The sequence below is a fragment of the Heliangelus exortis genome, chromosome 2 (genome assembly GCF_036169615.1).
Source record: "Heliangelus exortis chromosome 2, bHelExo1.hap1, whole genome shotgun sequence".
Taxonomy (NCBI): domain Eukaryota; kingdom Metazoa; phylum Chordata; class Aves; order Apodiformes; family Trochilidae; genus Heliangelus; species Heliangelus exortis.
The window spans coordinates 67,666,882-67,689,005 of record NC_092423.1 but is presented as its reverse complement, the minus strand read 5'-3'; the positions used below and the strand labels follow the sequence as shown (position 1 = coordinate 67,689,005).

Here is a 22,124-nt window from a genome sequence, read left to right as displayed (position 1 = left end):
AAGGGTTCACTCTCAAACTGTCTAAAAATGACCAGATCTGTCCTGTCAAAGAATAGCATCTCCTCCTCTGTTAACAGAAGACAGTCTCTGATGCCATATTCCTTTGATTTTATTGGGTTTTTTTCCTCTTGAAGTAGTTTTTTCTTTTTTCCTTGGGAAGAGAAAGTAGGTCTTACTGTCAATATGTACTTTATTGAGTCATAATTTAATTTTATTCTGAGAAGCAACACTTAACTTCATTACAGTTCTCTTCAGAGCCAAACATTATTTTGCTCTCCACTCCTGCTTTATTCCTACATTAGGGGTTGCTACAACCCATGTGTTCTTTATTTACTGTCACACAGCCTTCTCATGTGCACTCAGGCCCCCTTTTTACCTTACGAATCAGTCCTTTTGAACTAATTCTTGGTAGTGTTTTTCACTGAACTGTTCTACCCTCAAGTAATGGATAACTCTGGGTTAAGTGATCTGACAAACACCTCCTCTGCTTCAGCTGCAGCCAGGATCCCACATGAGGGGATTTCATCCCTGCTCTATATGCAGCAGTGTCCCTCCAATAGAACTTCGCTTCCTCTCTCTGTTATGCTCCATGGACCCACAGCATCGTTACATGAAAATGTCATAAAAGACAAAAAAAAAATTAAAAAAAAAAACCAAACACAAAACTGGCCTTAAACCTTGTACACCAAAGAATGCAAACAGCATCTGACAGCCTTCTGGCCCTACCAGGTATTATTATTATTCCTCAATCCCTCTATGATGTGTTATAACTCCAAATCTAAAGTCACCTGCTTCAGAAGAATGATGCTCCTCGGGTCTCCAATATGTCTTTCTGACAACTCTCTCCATACATACCAGTCAGATATTAAAAAAAAACAACCCTACCACAAAATCAATCATTAACAATAATCAAGATATCATTCATATAGCAACAAATAAGCTATGTGACTTGCAAAAAAGTCGTGACCTGCAGAACTGGCTCTCATTTAAGTGGCCTGCTTTTCCTTTTTTGAGAGGTAGCTTGCTTTGCATGAAAGGATCTTCTCTGACTGACTCTGACAAGTATTGGGAGAGCAGCAGCCCTAAAGCTGTCTGGACTTCATGGGTCCAGACATGGGATCCTAAGATCCTAAAAGAGAAGTCAAGCCAATGCCCATTAAAATCCCACAGAAACAAACTATTGCTTTCTCAATTGCTGGAATTATACCAGGAAAACTCTCCCTATCCCCAACCTTTTCTTCAATTTTGCCCCAAAGTCACCAGTTCAGAAGGAATTTGCATTAGACATTTCAGTTCTGACTGATTTACAGAAGGGCGAGTGTGGAAAATAGAAGATAATTTTATCCATTTACTCAGAGGCCCATTTTGAATTTTCCCATACCCTGAAGCCCACACACACTCTGGGCTTCACATTCAGGGACCCGGTAGGAAAACTGTCAACAAGCTAACTCTTTATATCTCAGTGGAAATTTAAAGCATTCATTGGGAGACTTTAAAAGTCTCATGGGGAGGGGAACCCTATCAGCTTCCAGCTCCCAAAGCTGCTGATTCTCGTGGGATCGTTTGCATTTCAGGAGCACAGCTTTCAAAATCAGAAAGGATCTTTAAAGTCCTTAAATTAAACCACCCATCTCTACATCACTTGGCAAAGGCAAAATAGACAAAGCTCAAATCAAGCCACTGAAAAAGGATGTCCAAAATGACAAGTGTCCTGTGGTGATGGACTTCTGCTGTATTTTTCTGGCTGCTAAATGATCCTGTCAGTAGCACTTTGAACATGAAAAGAGCTGTGGAAGCCCAGCACAGAGGCTCAATCAATCCCTGGAGCACGACAGCTCTGCAGCAGGAGGTACATCAGTCTGAAACACAGAGCTGAAGCAGCCTACTCTCATGCACAGGGTTATTTATACATTTCAGGATTTCTGTCTCCATGAACTCCTTTTATGCTCATTTTTTTATTTTTATCATGGAGGACTGGTAGCCCCCTACGATGTGTTTTTAAAAAGCCTAAGGAATACTGAAGGCTGTCAAGTCACATACAGAAATGATGAGGTGGGTAAGGAGGTGAATGATGGGCAGACAGCAATAAGGGACAGAGTAATGGAAATCATAAGATGATGGCAGGAGATTAGTGGCAGAGTGACTCGTCTTCAGGAAAAAAATGAAAAAATAAAAAAATCTTGTTTAATAACCTCACCAGGGAGCTTGGCACAAACCTTAGGAATGTGCCAATGAAGTCTGCTGGTCACAAAGTGAGGTACTGCCAGCAGTACAGCACAGAAATAGGACATTAAAGGGAACTGGGTGAGCTTGAGGCCCTCGGGTGTGACAAAAATTAAAAATTTTAATGTGACAAAAATTTTGTGTGACAAAAGCAATTAAAAATACAAAATACAAGGTAAGATATTCAGGGACTAATGGGAAATGCTTCTGTTGGAAGGTAAGCTTTTAGCAAATACTGTGTTGGACTTGGTTATGTACTACTTGAACACAAGTGACTATAAGGCACCTGTTCATCGTGTCTATGAGATACTTGCAATCCAGACACCGAAATACTGGTGCTCTTTTACAATTTTGGTCTCATCAATATTTGAGAAACTAAATCTTTGTCAAGCCTATTTATAAAAGGAAAGGAGATAGAGGAGAAATTCAGCTCAGCAAAGTGATGGGGCTGCTGTCTGCTTGCATAGCGTGAGAAAGGAGAAAAAAGAGATTTAAGATAAAAATAGTCACATAGAGGAGCAATTGGGATGGGAAAAAGGACAAAGAACCAGGACAGCCATAAAGTACTTGAATTGAATGCTAAAATGTGTCCCAGTATAAGACCAATTTGAAGTGTGGAATGGCCTTCCAACAAAAGCACGGGACAAAAATACTAACAGCATTTAAAATAAAGATCATTTAGTTGAGAGCAACTGTTTAACTTGATGACTATGGTAGCAAAGGACTGATTGCAATCATTTGTTTCAATGCTACATTTCTAATTACATTCAAAAAAAGATAGGAAAAGCCAGACATAAGGTTATCATTGCAGTCTTCAATGGCTTATATGCATTATGATACAGCACTTAATTAGATGACCACACATTAGTTTTCCCCCCAGAATGCTCACTGCAGTCAGCAAATGGGCAGCTATTAATGATGTCTCTTCTTCTCCCAGTCAACATATGCCCCTCAGCCTTATTATCCAAACCTCCCAGTGAGTACAAAATCGTAAGACATTCCTACAGTGCTGTCAGAATATTCATATACTTCATCAATACCAACAAAATCATCCCCACCACTTTCTTGTAATGAGGACAAAGATAATTCCTGTTTTGCAGGCAGGGAGATAAAATACATAGGATTTTTGTCCAGAATGAGAGAAATCATGAACCAATGCCCCTTGTAGATGCTGATGTAAATGTTTCAGCTCTGCAGCTCAAGCCCCAGAATTACAGACACTGTAATTCTCTACTCTCACTGTAGAGACAGACACTGAAGAAATTGTAATTAGTGACAGCACTGGAAGAGCCTGATTCCAGGGAAATTTCCATGATCGTACATAGACATCCCTGGCAGACACAGGGAATAAGCACAACTCTTCAGGAGGCATTCAGCTTCATTTCCCCAAGACTGTCCTCTTTCCTTCTGCAACCCTCTGCCTCATTCACTACACACCTTCCAAATTCTGCAACAAATGAGGAACAGACAACAGCTTCATTCCCACAGCATCGTCCGTCCTATGCACTGATTCGTCCATCCTATGGCCTGTGGAAAAAATAGGTTGTAATCATGTTATTAAAGGCTGTATCATCATGCCTTCATGCCAGGAGGCCGAGCAAGGGTTGCCCAGGCAACATGACTTCTTGCATTTCCCAGAGCGCGACTTGTCAATGTTTACATTCCTCGAACATTATCAACATTTGGAAAAAAAAAACCAACCCAAAACTAACACCAAAAACAACAAAAAACCCAAACCACAAAGAATAACTCAAATGTCATGATGTGGAGCCATATCTGGGCCATCAGGAGGTTTCAGATACTGACACATGCATCGCTGCTACCTACTGCCAGAGCTGTGGAGGAAACCTCAGCAGGCAGAGCAGGTGAGCTGGGGAGTACGGAGGGGTGAAACACACATATTAGGAGTGGATTTCACAAGAGAGGAGTGTTGAGCCTGAATCCTTGCCTCAACAGCTTGTTCTGGATGGAGGAAGAAGCAAATTATTGTAGCCCCTTTGGTGTCGATGCTCTAGCTCTTCTTTTCCTGTACAGCCATTAATTCTCCCCAATCCATTGTTGGTTTTGACCTTCTGAGTCCCCTCCAACTCTCTTTATTCTTTCCTCCCACAACTCTTCTCACTCTCTTATTTCCTCCCTTCTCTGTCCACTGGTCCTTTCTTACTGCTCTCTGAAGTCTCCACTCCTAACCCCTCACATCAGCACCCAGACTCACCCATCCTCTCCCCTCGGTGCAGGTAGGCCAGGAGAGGATGGGCAGGACCAGGGCTTGCTGCCAGTCCTCCCCATGCAGTTCCTGCCCTGTAAAGCCTGCAGTTCCTCCAGGAGGAAAGGTAGCACGGTGGACAAAGAGCCAATGTGCCAGCTGGGCACAAAACGACTGTGACAGGCTGGAGCCCAGCCAGCCAGAGGCTGCAGAAGGCTCAGTTAGTAAGAAAAGAGTCATTCAAGCATAAACAGAAGCTGGCAACAACCCCCTTCCTTTTTTTTTTTTTTTTTCTTTTTTTCCTTTTTTAATTTCTATCATATTCGGGTTTTCCCCGTGGCACCAAAAGGCACATCCTCAGTAAAGTGTTCCCTTTTCCCCCTGTTCCCTCCAAACTCTGCTGCTCTCAGAGGTCACAACTGCCCTCACCAGGGATACAAAAAGGGCTCACATGGCCTCTCCTCTTCCATTCCTCTAGAGGACTGAACACTGATCAATTTTACTCTTGTTAGTTGCTATTTATCATGTACTGCATGTCCCCAAAGAGCTGCACAAACTCCATCAGTTCCTGCTCCTGGACAACAGGGGACCACCAGGAGAAACTCAGCCCCTCCTGAAAGCTGATTTAACATACAAGAGGTCAACAGAAACCAATGTCTGGATTGGTGTGAGATGGAAAACTCTGTGGCTAACACACAGTTCTTTTTCAGACTGAAAGGCTGCATTCAAGCAGCACCTTGAACCTTTTAAACTGAATTTCCCATGTTTACCCAACTGTCCCCTAGGACTTGCATGTGATATTTAAGTTTGGCACCATTAAACAACCAAGATACAGGATAAGCTAAAGGAATATATCTGGCAAGTTTGTACACAGTACCATCACATGGAGTTACCTGCATTATGGGGCCAGGGAACTTGCATTCTTTCTCTAACTAATACACCTGGCTCTTCATCCACCATAGGCTTTAAAAAAGTAGTGTAGTTCTAAGTGTAATTGCTGTAAGGACATGAAAAGAACTTTGTAGGGAGAGGTAATCTCTTCTATTAGAGAAAGAGAATGACTTTCAGACATAGGGCTTTTTCACCCTTCTCTCTACTATTTACCCAAGGAAAAAAAAAAAAACAAGAAAGCATGCAAGTACACATATCCAAGCCTCAGGTCTAGCAAATTAAAAAAAATATAGCAAAACAAAACATGAAACTAGCTTATGTATAAAAGAAAAGTCATGGCAGCATGTTGCTCAGTAGCAAGAAAGGTGAATGATTTTTATTTTTTTTTCACTAAGAGGAAAGCCTCTGAAAACCACAGAGGAACTGCAATCCACGCACATACACGCACACATGGTACTTGTCACCACTGTACCCCTTCTTCCACTCCACCACGTGTCCTGCATGCTAAAGTCTTTGCATCTGCTTGGATGCTTGATCTTTGTTGGCCACTTTTGTAATGACACCAAAATTATTTCTCTAAGCTGAGAAAAGAACCTTGCAAAGTAATAACTAAATAACCTGTCTGTCCACTCCAATTTTCATCTAGAGATGAGCAAAGAGGGGGTTTTGTTATTCAGCCAGGTCAAGCAGTGATTATTCTGTGAAGGAGCATCTGAAATGCTTCCCACCACAGGGAAAGGTAAGGAGAGCACAAGGGTGGGTTTCCATGGAAGCATCAAGTCTGACACTCAGGTAACTGCTGATAGGGCTTCAGCCCCATCACACAGCCCTATCACACCCAAACACACTGGGGGGGGAGGGGGGGGGAGAGGGGTTGGGCTGGGTGCAGCAGAGATCACCTTGTAGCAGCCAATCTGTTCCAGCCACCAAACAGACCCTTCACCCAACACGGATGCATCCTACCACAATAAGGAAAGCCATTTAAATAACATGCCTTTAAAGATGTAAGAGAATTGGTGCTTCGGGATTTCCAGTTCCCCTAAACACTTTTCTCTTGTTCTTGAAGATTTCCAAGCTTCCTTAGCATTTGATTCACTCGGGTCAAAATTACTGTCCTGCAGCTGCACTGAAATGTATGCTTGTTTCTTGTTCCACAGGGGAAAAGGGAAGAGATGGGGAAGTTTTTGGAGAAGCTGGCAGCACTGAATTAATTTTATCAAAATATTTCATCTGCCCATGATTGAAGCTGACATTCTTGGATAACATTTTCAAATATTTGTCAACGAAACTTACCAAGCCTGTTTCACAAATGACATATCAATATGCAGTTAAGTAAAAATAATTCCCCTGATACAAAAATAAATCTAAACTTTTATTTCTAAGAGGGCAAAGTGTTGAGCCAACTGGTGAAATTTTGAGACTCAAATGATGATTTAACCAGGTATAATTAGCATACTCAGGTTTCCTAAGCATTAAAGAAGAAATTAGGACCACATAAAACAAAAAATCTCATTATGAAGGCTAATTTTTCCTGACAAAAACCCACAAGACGCACCAATCAATCAAAAATAAAGCCACTTAAAGCTGTCAAGGGTTCAGCTCTCCTGTGGTTTTGCAGCCAACAAGAGACCCTACATTACACCCCTGGGGCAGCTTACTGAGAAGGAAAGCACGATGCTAATTAACAACACTCTGGACTCCTATCACCATCCCTTGTCTCACTTTAATTTGTTTCCCATGCATAGTCTCTTGCTGGCTGAGCACTGCCCATCAACCAGCCTTGCTGATTTTCTGCTGGACCTTTCCAGTGCAGCTGGACCACTGTCCAGATGCCTGATTATTCTCTTTAGCAGCATTTTCCACAGAAAAGTACTGGCAAAACAATCTCACCCTATGGATTGATTAAAAAATAGGAGGTATATTTTACATTTCAGTTTTTTTCCCCACCCAGACTGTGAGCCACCAACCTATGGAGCAAACCGGCCTTATGGTAGGTTAGTGGCACTTTCCACTATGGGTGGCATAGCCAAAAGGTATATTAATAGCTTTCAGAAGGCAACTGGGATGGTGTGATTCTTCAGATGAGAAAACAAGCCTGTTTATTACTTGGACAGCAATTCAAAATTGCATTTTCTTCCATTCCAGAAATATTTCGCCCATCTGAATGCTACTATTACGAACTTGTATCGTCTTCCAAAATGGGTACATACGAAACTATTGTAACCCCTGTAATGATCTGTTATACAGGATACACTGATTTGACTGGTATGTATAAGCAAAATTACAGTGGAGTTTCCAGCTTGAAGGGACTGCAGGTGAGATGTATATAATTTGAATGTACTGGGACTAATTCAGCCAAAGGAGGCTGTTACCACGATGCAGTGAGAAGTAACCAACACAATGGCCTCTAACTACAGCAAAACCATTTCCAGCTCTTTCAGAGGGAAAACAAAGAATAAAACAAATCACAAACAAAACCAGCTCTACACAGATAGGAAAGCTCAACAATGGAGTCAAGGGGAAATAGGGGATGTCTGTATCAAGGCTCAATGACCTTCTTTCTCCCAGGCAAGTACCAGCTTTTTACCCATTCCTTGCTACAACAACAAGGTGATTGTGATCCTAATACATAAAAGCAAAGAAATGCTTTATCCTGCTTACAGACTCTCTGGGAGACACATGGCCTGCAGTTTGATTGCATTTTCACTTGGGATTTCTACTTTTCTCCTGTCCTCACTCAGACCATCAACACTATTAAGTACCCAGAATGAAAGCCCTTCCTTCCAAAATTTTCAGTTAAGTTCATCTCATCCTTTGATACTGCTCCTCTCTTTCTCTCTCCCTATAGAAATGCAGCATCCCTCCAGAGCTGGGTCAGAAGTAAAAAAGTCTGAATGCAGAGAGTTTAAAGAAAAAAAGGAAGGAAAGAAATAATAAACAACCCAAACAACAGCCCCAAAAATAACCCCAACAAATCCAGTATCAGCAAGGAGACAGAAATTACCACATTCTGTGTCACTTGAAGTGTGTAAAGAGCAATGTACTGACAACTCCTACATCTAAATGTATCTGCAGGTGGAGAACCATAGCATTAAGATGGACTAACACTGTTTTCCACAGGAAATGGAATGTATCCCTACCATGAAACTGCTGGAAAAAGTAATCAGCCACAAATAATAGTCACAAAGCCATTTTGATACTTAGAATTTCTCCATGGACAATATCATTATATATAGCTTAAATAAATCCCTCTGACACACAACTGCACCTTTATAATTTTCCTTCATGAAACTCAGCTAATTTATTTGTATTTTCCCCTAAAATGCACAAAGTTTCACCTGCAAATTCAAGAAGTTGACTGGATGAGAAAAATCATATTTTAGAACTGGTTGGGAAACTCCATGTCTAACTATGAGACATTTCATTACTTCAGAGATGGGTTTTCTATAAGACCTACTACTTATTCTAGGGAGGATCTGCAAAAAGTAGGTGGGGATGATGGAGATCACCAGGTGAATAATGGCTCATATACCCCCCATCTTTTTCAAATTTCCTAAGAAAAATGGCATTTACATTGCAAAGCCATCTTGTGTGCAATGCAGATTCCAGAACTGTAACTCTGGACAACCAGCTCAGGTGCAAACTAACTACTTAACACCGATCTGCACCAAAAATCACAGCAGTGGCCTGGGTAGGAATACCACAAGCCCAAACCACATTTTCACACCTGACTGATGAAAACTCCTTCATTCCTTATGCACTGATGTAAAGGGTGACATTTTTTCTGTTCTGGATGGAGTGTCTTCTGAAGCTACAATTAACCCTGTGGCAGCAAGTATTGGCCCTAACCCTGGCAGAGCTACTGGGGGAGGTCTTCCTGCAGCCCCTAAGATCAGAGCAGGCAAGGTTTGGAAAAGTGGAAAAAACCCCTACCATTTCCACTGTTTTCTGACCAGGGGGTGGTTTGATAGAAGCTGCAAATAACAGTGCAAAATGGGTATTTATGGGCACGGTGAGGTCTGTGAGAAGGAAAAGGGGAGCCTGAAACAAATCTGACAGATGCACTGGAGGGATAAAGATACAAACTTTCTGCCTGTATTGTAATGAGAGACACACACACACACACACACACAGCCTCTTCTGCAAAGCACTGAGACAGGAGCACAGCTATTTCAGTGACAATGCTGGTGACAATAAGAATCAGCTCTTTCTAAAAGCATCAGCAAACCAAAGAAAGGGTACTTTAGACTTTCAACCAAAACCTGCACCTTACTGCTGCTGCTTGCAGCCCCCCAGATGCCTAGAGCATCACTCAGATGATGCAGGAGAGCAAAATGGCTCTTGGAAGAAGACTTTCAAGAGAAACTGTAACATGGTTTAGGTTTGCCATGGAGTTGGTGCTTTAGAACCTGGGGCTTGAGTGCTGCTGCTTTTCCAGACCAACAAAACCAGTGTTGCATGACAGTCAGGATCCCAGTGAGCAGCTTCCTTAAAAGCAGCTTCAAGAGGCACAGAGTGCTGAAGGTATGCCCTGCAGCCATGGCAAAAGTTCTTTGAGAGATGTCTCTAAAGACATATGGAAGGCACTGCAAGATGAGCCTATAATTCCTAGGGCTGTTCAACAGGCTGAGTAATTTAAAACACAGAGCTGGAGTTTGGAATGGTTTTTCAAGGAAAGCAAAATGAATGAATGAATGAATGAGCAAACAAAGAGGATGATTTTACAGGCAGTAAATAGATTATTTGATTCTGGGCAGCAATGCCATGTGCAGCTTTTAGAGAAGAGCAGTGTGATTTGCAGCTGTCTGTCCTACTCACCAGGCACCACTCCTTTGATGTCACTTTCCGTGTTCATCCTGTTCTTGTGCATGAACTGAAGGATCAGTTCTTTGGATGCCTCAAACTGTTGTGTAGCCATCAGCCACCGAAGAGACTCTGGGAAAACACTTCAAAGATGGAAAAGAGGTTAGGGTCGCTTCCAGGTTTCTGGCAGAGGAAGAACTGACAGTGTTTAACTGCTCATTTGACCATTCATGAGCTACATAAGTATTTACAAAGAGCAGAGGAATCACTTATGAAACAAGTGAGAGGGAAAAAATATTCAGAATGTGTAAATTTAAGATATTTTCTTTTACACTGGTTCATAAATGATACAGGAACTGTTCTATCACCTGCTAGTAGGATATGTTAGAATTTTATAGCATATTAGAGGTGTTCTGTCTGCTAACACAATTTTGAGAGAACCAGGAGAAGGAGGAAGCACTGTCTGCAATAGACGTTCGCTGCCAAGTAGGGAAAGAATGAGCTGTGCAGTTAACACATAGTAATTCAGACCAAAGAAGGAAAATAACTGACAGAAATGATTTGGATTTTCTGGTAAAGATGGAGAGAGGAAAGAGAAGAATTCCTTTTTATGATTATAGCGGCACAGATTTTTAAAATTTTAAACATGTCAAAAATCTTCTCCCACATAGGCAGACTTGAAGCCATTTTTTTTATACAGGTCAGTATTGTGTATGCTCCAGAAAGCATTCAGCTGTTGCTCTAAAAATTTCTTCTAGTAAAGATAATATTACGTTAGTTGAGCCCCATAACAACATATACATACACAGTTACAACATGATTAAAAAAGTTTTCTACCTCATTGTTTCTTTGAAGTGCTGACGTTCACTTGAATTATTAATTTAAATGATCAGTCTTCCCTTTTTTTTTTTTTTCATATCAATTTATTTTTCACAAAAACCCCAAAGAAATTTGTAGATCTTAAACCCAATACAAAACAAACCAGAAATCTGAAACTTTCAGACCTGACCACAAGCCTGTTTTTCTTTCTGGTTTAGGCCTCATTTTCACTAACCTTCTAAAAGATCTTTCTAAGAACAAATTCAGTGCTTATTTTTAACTTCAACGGTATAAGAAACCTCAAATTTCCTCCCCAAAGCAATGACCTGTGCTGTGGATCTGCCTCAGTTCTTTTACTTTTAAGCAGAGGACCAGATAGTAACATTATAGTACTGTCTTTTAAGGCTGATGCTGTTTGAAAGACAGCTTAGTAAGACCTCCATTCTAGATATTTTATTTATATAATTTTTTTTTTAAAAGAAAAAAAAAAAAAAAAAAGAAGGAGAGAAGTCAGGCAGACTGCAATGGAAATTATATCAGGCAATAAAAATATATAACAGCCATGATGGCAACTATTCAACTTGACAGCTTATTTACTACCACTGGTGCTGCACAGATGCTCTAGCACAGCCATCTGCAGAAAAGTCCTGTAACACAAATGTATGTTTTGAAAAAACAAGAATTCTGTGAATGCAAAATCTCTCCAAGCTTGGCTCCAGACAGAGGACAGCCTCTAGCCTAAAATCTGTGCTTTTTGAAGGATTTGCTTACAGGTCCCAAATGACAACCCCTGCAGTGAGCACCCACTCCTGGTGAAGCCGGAGCGCCACAGGAATGGCACTGCAGGGACAAACGCAGCCTCTGCCTTCCAGCTCCCACAGCTTTCTCAAACTGGAAGTGCTGAAGTTTTATGCCTTTCAGCTGCTCCATTATGCAGTGTGAGCAGCAGGAGGTTCATTTAAAGATCTTTAGGAACTCCCGGGTTGCTCTGAGCAGGCTGCCCCATCTCTGTGCAGCCACCCAAGCTGCTCACTTGTGGAGCATGGATCCTGCTGCCCAGGGTCACTTGTCTGCATCTACTGTTGTCTTTGCTGTTGTAAAACCAAGCACCATCACAAACTCAAAAGCAAAAAACCCCACAAATAACAAAGAAACCAAACAAACCCCAAAATACTGAGGGAAGCCAAGATACTTTTCTGCCCAGGGCAGTGCCCCGGATTGCTTTCAGTCCCCCCAGGCTGAGCTGACTGAAGACCTGCCTGATACTCTTCTAACTCCTGCATCAGTGAGGAAAGGATCAAACTTCTGCAGCCAAAGGAAAGAGCTGGGAGTGTGCAGTGTGCATAAACCTCCTGTTACATATCTGATGCCTGGGAGAGGAGATGGGTGAGGAGGGAGGACACCAGGAACAAAGATCCTGAGCATGAGAAATCCTAAGAGAAGAGAAGAGTCCTTCACTGATAACAAGAAGGCTGGGCATGGACCATGCACAACTGGAAAGGCAAATATGATCCTGAGTAGAAGCAAAGCAAACCCATGCCCTCACAAAGGACGTAGTGTTTGCCCCAGGACAAAACCCCCAGTTATTAAGTCTTCCTGTATTGGTGAGGACAAATCCTACCTAAAAACACCAGAAAAGAACTGCTCACCCCTTTTCAGTTCTTTTGGTTTGGTTAGAGTACATCAAGAGTTTATTTCAGATTATGGACACCTTTGCTGACCTTTATAGCATGGTCAGGAGCTTCTTGCTTCCAAGTGAGAGAAAATAATGCCTCTTCTGGAGCTCTTCTTCCCTTATGACCTTAACGCATTCACATACTTTAAAAGGAGCCTAGCTTCGATTAAGTTGTTTTTATATGCTTGCCATCAACCCCTGTGCTCATCGCCAGCTTAATGGGTGCCTCTCTGCCTTTTGAGAACAACCTGAGAGCTCAGCAAAGGCATCTGCTGTGCAGATTGCAGGCATCCCAGTCTACCAGTCCATCACTCCTAGACAAATCTGTTGCTTCTCCCTTTCCTCCCACCCATGCTCAGCTTCTGCTTCCTGCCCTGCTCAGCCATCCACCTTCTAGGGACAGTATAGTCTGCTACTACATGAACACAGCTGGGAGAAGAGCAAATCTATAGATGGGAGAGGGTTAAGCCCCAGCATGGAAGGACTAAGTGCTCTGTACAGGCACACGGGCTGCTGCAGTGTCTGTTATTGAATTCACTGCTTTGGGTACATGATGGGAAATTAAGAAGCAATGCAGTTTTCCAGATCTTCTTTTATTGAAAATCAGTTAGTTTCCTTGCTTCACCTGTAACATATGCTGAGGGCCCACACTCTGTTTCCCAGCACAATGATGGGGGAAGAGGGAAAGGAAAGAGATAATAAAACAGTAACACTTTCCAGAAAATATGCAACAGATGGAAGACAAAAGCCTAAGAGAAAAGTGCATACTGTACCATCAGTATAAGTAAACAGGCATCCTAACCAGAGTCCATTTCTGCAATTAAAAAAACCCCAGGCAATACAAACCCTGGTACTTTGGCTATTACCACTATTTATCAAGCTGTCTTATCACACATTGTACAAGGAGGATCTATGTGCATGGTCTGCCTGTCCTGCCCAGTCAAAAAGCCACAAAGCTATTGGAGATTAGGAAATCAATGTTAGCATTTCCTATTGCTTTCAATGTCACTCAGGGACAGCCTTGCAACAGGAATGTATGAAAACTCAGCCACCTGGAGAACATGCCAACCTCCAGAAGACTGCTGAGGGGTTTCTGCTGCCCTTGCTGTCTATCATGTTTGTTAGGCATCTTCATGCTGTCACACTGTCTTTTTGGACACAAATATCTGTAAACGTTATATTTTACATTGGGTTCTATAAGGTAGTGGATATAATCTGTTACAGCTTGTAGGGACCCCAGTAGGAGGTTTGGAGTAGACCTGCACATGATTGTATGTGTTTAACATATGGCAGGTTTGAGAGAAGAGTGTTGTACATTAACAAGAATGCTCTAGCTTAATTCATCACCAAGATTAACACTGACAAGATGAGACTATTTAGATGCTGCATGCTGGAAAACAGGATGGAAAAAAATAAAGCCACCATCTTGTAAAGGACTTGTAACTTTTCCTGGAAAATGCAGCTGCATTTTGCCCTCAGCCCAAGCTGTGGCATGTCTACCTTGATGACAAGCGAAGAAATCCCCACTGAGGGCTATGGCCACAAACCCAGAAAAACTCTGTAAGGCCTTCATGCATCAATAGAAAAATATATAACTGTTAAAAACTCTTACACATTGTCACAAGTTTTTACATGTTGCAACTTGGCCAGGCATTACAGTTAGCATCTTGGTCCCCCACTGGTACATCAGCTTGGTCCTTCACAGTGCAGTGGCCTTTTCCCACATTTTTCTCAGTGTACAACAACAAAAAATTTTAGTCATGATAATATATCTTTAAAATGTATGATCTAGTGTGGTTTTGTTCTTACGGCTTTGCACAACACTTCTCATAAGCCTCTGTTGTGTTATGCTGCCACTGAGTGTCACTATTAAGACAGAACAATAAAGATAGATCTTTTGGAAGGTTTACTAAAATTCTGGTCAGCACGGACCTGGCACCATCCCCAAGGCAAGGGCCACACTACTTCCCTCAGGATAGTTGTACCAATGCCAGGGTGTTGCTGGTGCAGCAGGCAGAGAGGAGTGAGAAAAGCCGAGAGGAGAGGAATCCTTGTGGGAATGATCCTGAGCCACTGCCTGCCACAGGCCAGCCACCCAGGCTTTGGCACAGTGTGTGCTAATTTGGGAAAACTGAGCAGGTAGTGTAGTTCAGGACTGGCTACCTCAAGCACACAAGATGCCCAAGTGCACTTGTACAAGAGCTGACACGTTATTTTCACCCTAGCTTGGCAAACCCAGGTCAAACACACCAACAGGAACAGCCCAGAACCACAGCACAGGTTTTAAGGGAAAATCGGGCTGTGCAGCCACAAGCTGACAACAGACAGGCTAACATGCATCTCCTCAATAACTGTTTTCATCTTTAAAGGGGAAGTGACAGACAGAATCATAGCAAAGTAAACTTGCTGCTCAGTCAAAGAGGACCCTCTCCTGATTTTCCACCATGTTGCAGCACATAACCTCAGTGTGCTACAGCAAATTCATAGCATCACAGAATGGTTTAGTTTGGAAGGGACCTTAAAGATCACCCTAGTTCCAACCCCCCTGCATGGGCAGGGACACCCTTCACCAGCCCAGGTTGCTCCAGGTCCCATCCAACCTGGCCTTGAACACTTCCAGGGAGGGAGCAGCCACAGCTTCCCTGGGCAACCTGTGCCAGTGTCTCACCACCCGCACAGCAAAGAATGTCATCCTAATATCTACCCTGAATCTCCCCTTTTCAAGCTTTAAACCATTTCCCTTTTTCCTCTCACTACACACACATGTAAAAAGGCCCCCTTCAGATTTTGGAAGGTTGCTAGAAGGTCCCCTTGGAGCCTCCTCTTCTTCAGGCTGAACAACCCCAATTTCCTTAGCCTGTCTTCATAGATGAGGTGCTCCAGCCCTCTCATCGTTTTAGTGGCTCTCCTCTGGACACGTTCCAGGAACTTCATGTCCTTGATAAGATGGGAACTCCAGAAGTGGACACAGTTCTCCAGGTGGGGTTTCACAAGAGCAGAGTAGATGGTGAAAAACACCTCCCTCAACCTGCTATCTATGCTTCTTTTGATGCAACCCAGGACCCGATTGGCTCTTTGGGCTGCAAGCACACATTGATGCACGTTGGCTCATATTAAGCTTCTGGTCCACCATCCCCCTCAAATTATAAAGTTATTTCTTGTTTCAAAGCTAAATCTTTCCAAAAGTAAAGGACAAACAAAGGGAAAGGCTCCTATCTGTTGTGAAGCACACACACTTCCCAACAGCGAAACACCTCCCAAGTCCAACATTAGGCGTTCATGCTGTCTTTGACCCAACACAAGGAAGCAATACTTACATCCAGTAGAGCAGCATCAGCAGAAAAGGACAGATGATGACTGCCTGGAGGACTTGCCAGTCACGGCATAGGGCAGCCAGCCCTGGCATGAGGAACTGCCCTGCCATCTCGATGAAGCTTGCCACCATAGTGATCATGAACCGGTGCCCAGGAGGACAGAGCTCTATCCCTGAAACACAGAGAACATCCAAATGCTTTAGTCCCCACCCAGCAAAGGCAACTAGACAACAACTTATGAGACTTTCAGGGAGTTAATGTCCTTCAAGACTTTCAGCCAAAGCTATGCATTTGCACATAGATCTTGTTTCTTCATGTATTTAGGCTTCAAATACCCCAGCAGCAACAGAGAAGCCCATTAACAGCTGGCTATGGCATTAACACTTCAACTTCCATACACCTATTGCATCTCCTGCAGACCTGCTGTATCCTAATTGTCAACTTTCAATCAGTCGCTCCCCAGGGAATTGTTTTAACAAGTTCTAAGATTTATTATTATTTTTTTTTTTTTAAAGGCAATGGAGGGTAGAAGATTTCAGGTTGAGCCTTTTCGTGGTTATCAGACATGGCATGCCTTTCCAGCCAGTTTGCAGGGAGCCAGAAGAGCACAGCTCTCACAGCAGGATAAAGGCTCCCAGCCCATATGGGATGCCACCTGCCCAGCATTTAATATGCTACAACTCAGCCAGTTTCAAGCTGGATTTTGCTGAATGGGTTGTTTCTGGGTTTGCTTTTTGTTTTTGCAATAACTAATCTTGATCGACTTTCAAAGGAACCAGCCTTCCATCTGTCTTATCCTGTTCTCCATCCTTCCTTTTGCTGTGGGGCAATTCAGTACCACCACTGGCACCATTGGTTGTGTCAGCTGCCTTGTGATGAGTGAATTCAGGAGATAAAGCTTCCATAAGCTCTGAATTCTGGCTACCTTCATCAGCCCTCAGAAATGAAGATGAATTTATCAGATACACAGCTTAAAAAAATCAAAAAGAACCCCAAAACATAGAAAAATCACAAGTGAAATAGAAGAAAAATTGGACTGCCTTGTGAAAATATATTCAAACAATATTTTCCCCAGGATGATTGCAATGGAAGCTCCTATTTTGTATTTCCTATTTGCCCACTTCTACAGATTAATAATTAAGCACAATAAACCTGCCACAAATGTTGTGTAGTACTTATTGCCATGTTGATACAGAAACATAGCCTTGGAAACATTCATGCTAAGTTGTGGTCAGCATTATTGCTTTTCCTCAGGATGTTTCCTAGCGTTGTTTTAAATTAGAATTTAACAGCTGCTAAAATTGTAATTGAAAAGCTATAAGACAATAGGAAGAGACATCAGCTGCTCCTTCATTCACTCTCTCATCTGTAGCTTGTTCAGCATTTATCGCTGTAACACAAATTTAAACTAGCTGACCAGGAACTAGCTCCTAGATCAAAAGTAGGACTAAGCACTACAATTTTTTTTCTTCTTTCAGCCTATGACAAAAAGTACCAATGGATTTCTGCCAATGCAGAAGGAAACTCTATCTGTTGCAAAGCAGCCCAAATTTTCATTAGCTCAACCACAAACACAGCAGCTTTGGAAAAGAAAAAAAAACCAACAACAACAACCCACAAAGACATTCACTTGCCATAATAGGCTTTTATATTTTAATTAGGAAAACAGCATTAAAACACAGAGCTCCTTACAACATTAATATGGTTTCATTCTTACTAATGAAGTATCCCAAGCCACAGCAATTTTTTTTTTTTGTTCTATGCAAAGAGTTCACTTTCATTTTATTTCTCTAACCTTCCAATATAAAGTGGTTCTGTTTGTTTTTCTAACCTTAAGGACCCAGTTACTCACACTCCAGTATTCCTTCATTAAGTACAAGGACAAGTTTTGTTGCTATAGAAACAGGAAGTCTGCATTAGCTAGGTAAGGTTTTGGCATTTCAATTGCATTGCTTAGGTTAGTATCAGATTTTAAAAAAATTAAGCAAGAGAACAACTTTTATACAAAGTCAGAAAGAGGTGTCCAAATAACGAAATTGTATTTTATTAAGTCACTGGTGCATAGTACAAAACTGCACATACAGCAGTTATTCATTGTATAAAAAGACAATAACTTTAGAGATGATTTAGCATCCGTTTTTTTCTCTGGATTATCACACACACAAGCAATTTTTGCCCTTTCCTCTAAAAGCTGGAGAAGACAAAAAACCAGTCTCTGCTGTAGCTGAGTGAGAATGACTTTCAAGTGACATCTGCGGGCGCTCCATATGTATGAAACACCACATCTCTGTTGAAATGTTCAACATATTAAGACAGCCTACTGACTTTCCAACATCTCCAGCATCAATTTTATATGATAAAAGATACAGAACTGCAGTTTTTAGCAAGCATCTGTCAGTCAACCTTTTCCCTCCTCTACCAGCAAAGCCACCCACCACAGCAGCTCTACCTCAGCACCAGGAAAGGCTCCCCCCACCCTGCTGATGCTCATGCAGGTGCTGTGATGCACCCATGAATGAAGCTTCTACAGCTGCAACAATTTCCACCCAGTTTGCATGATAATTTACCAACTCCTACAAAATCACTACAAGGCAGAGGATGGCTTTATCCACCTGTGGCAAATCCAGCAAGAAAGCTCCGGTTCCCCCACTCAGAGAAAAGGTTTTCATCTCAACTATTTAGTAGAGCATCAAGAATCACATAAACTCTTGTTGTGCACACAAATCATGGAAATTACCATCAGTACCAAAAACTCCCAAGTACGTCTGTTTGCCTTCTTTGGAAAATCTGGAGTGGGTAGGAAGACAGGTGTGGAAAGGATTTTGTTTCCTTGTGCAGCATTTTCCTCTAAGCAGTACAGTCAGAGCAGCAGATCCAACTCAGATGCTTAATTTCATATGAGCAAGTTGAAACCTTTATGCAAAGCAGTACTTGGGCAGTAAAATCAGAAGAGCCCAGGACATGGGACAGATTTTCTCACTGTCGATAGACACCCAGTTACAGAGGACACCACAAGTGCAGAAGTAGGATCCATCCAACCCCCGTGGCAGAACTGCTGCACACACTGTAAGTGTGACCCAGCAGTCACCTTACCACACACGTGGTGCAGGCATGGTCCCTGCAGGCATCGTGAGATACTGAACATATGAGACTCATTGCATGGCACATGTCTCTGGCTGGGAAATTCTGAAAAAAAGTGTAGAAATCCTCTTTTTGGAGCCTATTCTGTACATTTTTCCTCTACAGAAATGACCAAAGCAATGTTCAGCAGCCTCAGAGCCAGCAAACCTGCCCCAGGGAGAGCACGTGTGAACTACGCCTCCTCTTCACAAGGGATTCATGCATTTCTGGGGACTGCTAGATGCACTCAGAATAACCCCAGTACTACAAGCACGATGTGCAAAGACACATTCTGGCGTGACTGGCATGGCAGAAACAGCACTGAGGCCAGATATGTCACTCCATGAGTCTGCATACAGCAATTTCTTCCAGGAGTATTAAAAGTGGTGATGAAAAAAGACAGAGCAAAAGCCTAAGTGTGTGTATGAGGGTGTGAGAGCAAGCCAGCAGGCACTAGAAGGATGGGCAAGTCCAGGCTAAAGGGATGGCCCACGCCCATTGTACCAATTGCACTCTGCCTGTGATTTCATTGAAATGGAAGAGGAATAACAGATAAAGTATCAAGAAGATGAAGAACAGTACTGGAGTCATAAAGTATCAAGACTATGAGAAAAAGAACAGAAATATATTAGGTTTGCTTGAGAATTATGAGAGATGAGGAAAAACAACAAAGAGAAGGATTATAAACATCAACTCCTAAAGGGTACAAAAAGCAATCTCAAACTGGTTTGTTACCTGCCACGAACAACCTCAGGGATGTGGTGAGGATGAAGGAGTCACTGCCTCAGTGTTATATAACTGAGCCTGGCCAGACCATGTGGACATACACCTTAGTACTTGTGAGTGCAGGGGTATGAAAGCATATATGAATATAATCCGTGAGAGAATTAAATCTGCTGAGCAGACTTTTGAAGTACTGAAATTACAGGGTTTTAAACAAGAGTCATTTTCTCTCCCTCACTCCTCCTGTGTTCCCCCTGGGGTGCAGTCCTTTGGGACTCTTGTCAGAAAGCAGGGAAAACATGAACAAGCCTTCACAGGGAAAAGAAGACCCATCTACAGAGCACACAAAGTGCTGGGAGGTCCTTCAGCAAGCACATTGGTGGTTTTGCCAAAAAGGAGTTGCATATAAACATCAGTTAATTAATTAGCTACAATTATAACAAACTTTAACCAGTGCAAGCAGAGTTTCCTCGTCTGGAAAAAGGTGTGCCTTGAAGACCCCAGGGAACTGGGCAGAAAGGAAGATGTTTCTGTAGTCAGGCCATAGGTGGATGAGATCAAGTACATCCTAGACCCTAACACAGCTTTGTACTGTTTGCAGAGTCATTAGTCCTGAAAGATTTTACTTTTTTTACAGCTATCAGAAGCCTAAAAATAGGTTGCAAAGATGACAGGGCTCTAGATCACTCCACACTAGCAATCAATTGTCCCCAGCATCTGACCAAAAAAGCAGGGTTTACAGAAAATGACAGGACTCCATCACATACCTCTGCATGGCTGGAAAAATTTAGGAAGATCCCAACACCACAAAGGAGCTCAGATGGGATGACAGAGGGAATTAGGGCAGAATCAGGGCACTCTTCCCACCAGTGCATTGCATGAGACACACAGATGGGACAAGAGGGTTCATGGCATGACCCTGCCATCCTTGAAACTGTGAGCACACGGACTCACTTGTGGGAGGGAGATGTGGGAAGAGCCTTTGCAATGCCACTCAGGCCTGCAGCATGCAAAGCTGCTCCCTCACATTGGAGGCCACCACTGTCCCTGGGCATCAGCAGAGAAAGGCATGATAAAACCAGAGGTCAAACAGCAGGATACCCATAGCAAATGCAACTGGTACTGGTGACAAGGGGCACATCAATTTTGGATCAGCTTCTCTCCCTGGCAGTGGGGTGGGAAAACCCCAGGCTGACAACAATTTTTCAGGCAATCTCTTCTGCAAAGAAGATGGGAACTGGAGTTAAAGTCAACTAAGTATGTCATGGCCTGACATCTGCAGTGCTGTCTTCTCCCTTCCCCAGCTGGCTCCACTCTTCCACCCTCTTTGCCTGCAGCTGTGGAAAGAGCTGTCATCACCATGAAGGGATTGAGGCCTACATCCCATCCTTTCTCACTTGGTCTTATGCTAGTGCACTAGTAACAAATCACTTGCTTCAGATTTCAGAAACCCTCTCATTTGTCTTCAAAGGCTGACATTTATTCTCATAGGATATTTGCACAAGGATGAACAGCAAATACTTTTATTTAAAGAAAAAAAAAAAAAAGAAAAAGTTGTAAGTAATTTGCAAATAATATATCAAGAGGAAAAAGAGGTTAAATTACTCTCCAGCATTCACTCACCCAGCTCCAGTCCCAAAGCACAAAGCAATTCATGCACTGCAACCCAAGTGCTAACTACATCAGAAACCACAAGCTGACTGCTTTTTGTGCCTTTGCAGTTTTCTCTCCCCACCCAGTCTCAGTCTATGAGCCACCAAGACCATAATTATATAGGAGTATCCCTTGGAGAAAATTGCCAAGACAAAGTACCTTAAGTCTGGGCAACAGCATTCCTGCTGAAAAAAATCCCCAAGGAGATGGTCTGATTCCAGATACATATTCAGAGTTTCGTATTTAAAAAAAAAAAATTACAATTTTTACTATAGTAACATATAATTTTTTACTATAGTAATATTTCCCTCATATTACTATATACCCAACACTCTTAATTCCCTCCATCCAAGGACCCCAGAAGATGTTTTCCTATTCCAAAAGGGAGGAAAGAAACTCAGATGTACAAAACCCATGCTATCAATTCAGCAGAGAAAAGCTCGGGAAACACAGTGTTATGTGCAAAATGTGGGATGCCAGAAATTCCCCGTGGTGGTAGCGACCTAAAGCACCAGGGCTAGGTTTGCCTCTCAGCCCCAGCAGCTGCTCAGCTCAGTCAAGAGTAAAGCACAGGCTGTGGCCTGAAGACAGGATTGTGCATTTGGACTCTGCTTTTCAACAGAGCACAAAAGGAGAGAAATAAATCCCAGGGAACTTAAGTTTTCAAAGCTGTTCAAATTTCCAGAACTTTCCATCA

General features: G+C 42.4%; 1 protein-coding gene across 2 annotated transcripts in view; it reads right to left on the bottom strand.

Moving 5' to 3' along the window:
* Positions 1-22,124, bottom strand: part of SLC22A23 (solute carrier family 22 member 23) — a 113,356-nt gene that overhangs the window by 19,083 nt on the left and 72,149 nt on the right. The window contains exons 4-6 of one of the 2 annotated variants that reach the window (XM_071736529.1): positions 15,935-16,103; positions 10,139-10,266; positions 3,661-3,750 (exon numbers count right to left, since the gene is read on the bottom strand). In XM_071736529.1, coding sequence (XP_071592630.1) covers positions 3,661-3,750; positions 10,139-10,266; positions 15,935-16,103 — 387 coding nt within the window. The remainder of the gene's footprint in view (positions 1-3,660; positions 3,751-10,138; positions 10,267-15,934; positions 16,104-22,124) is intronic. The other variant, XM_071736530.1, reaches the window with a different exon arrangement.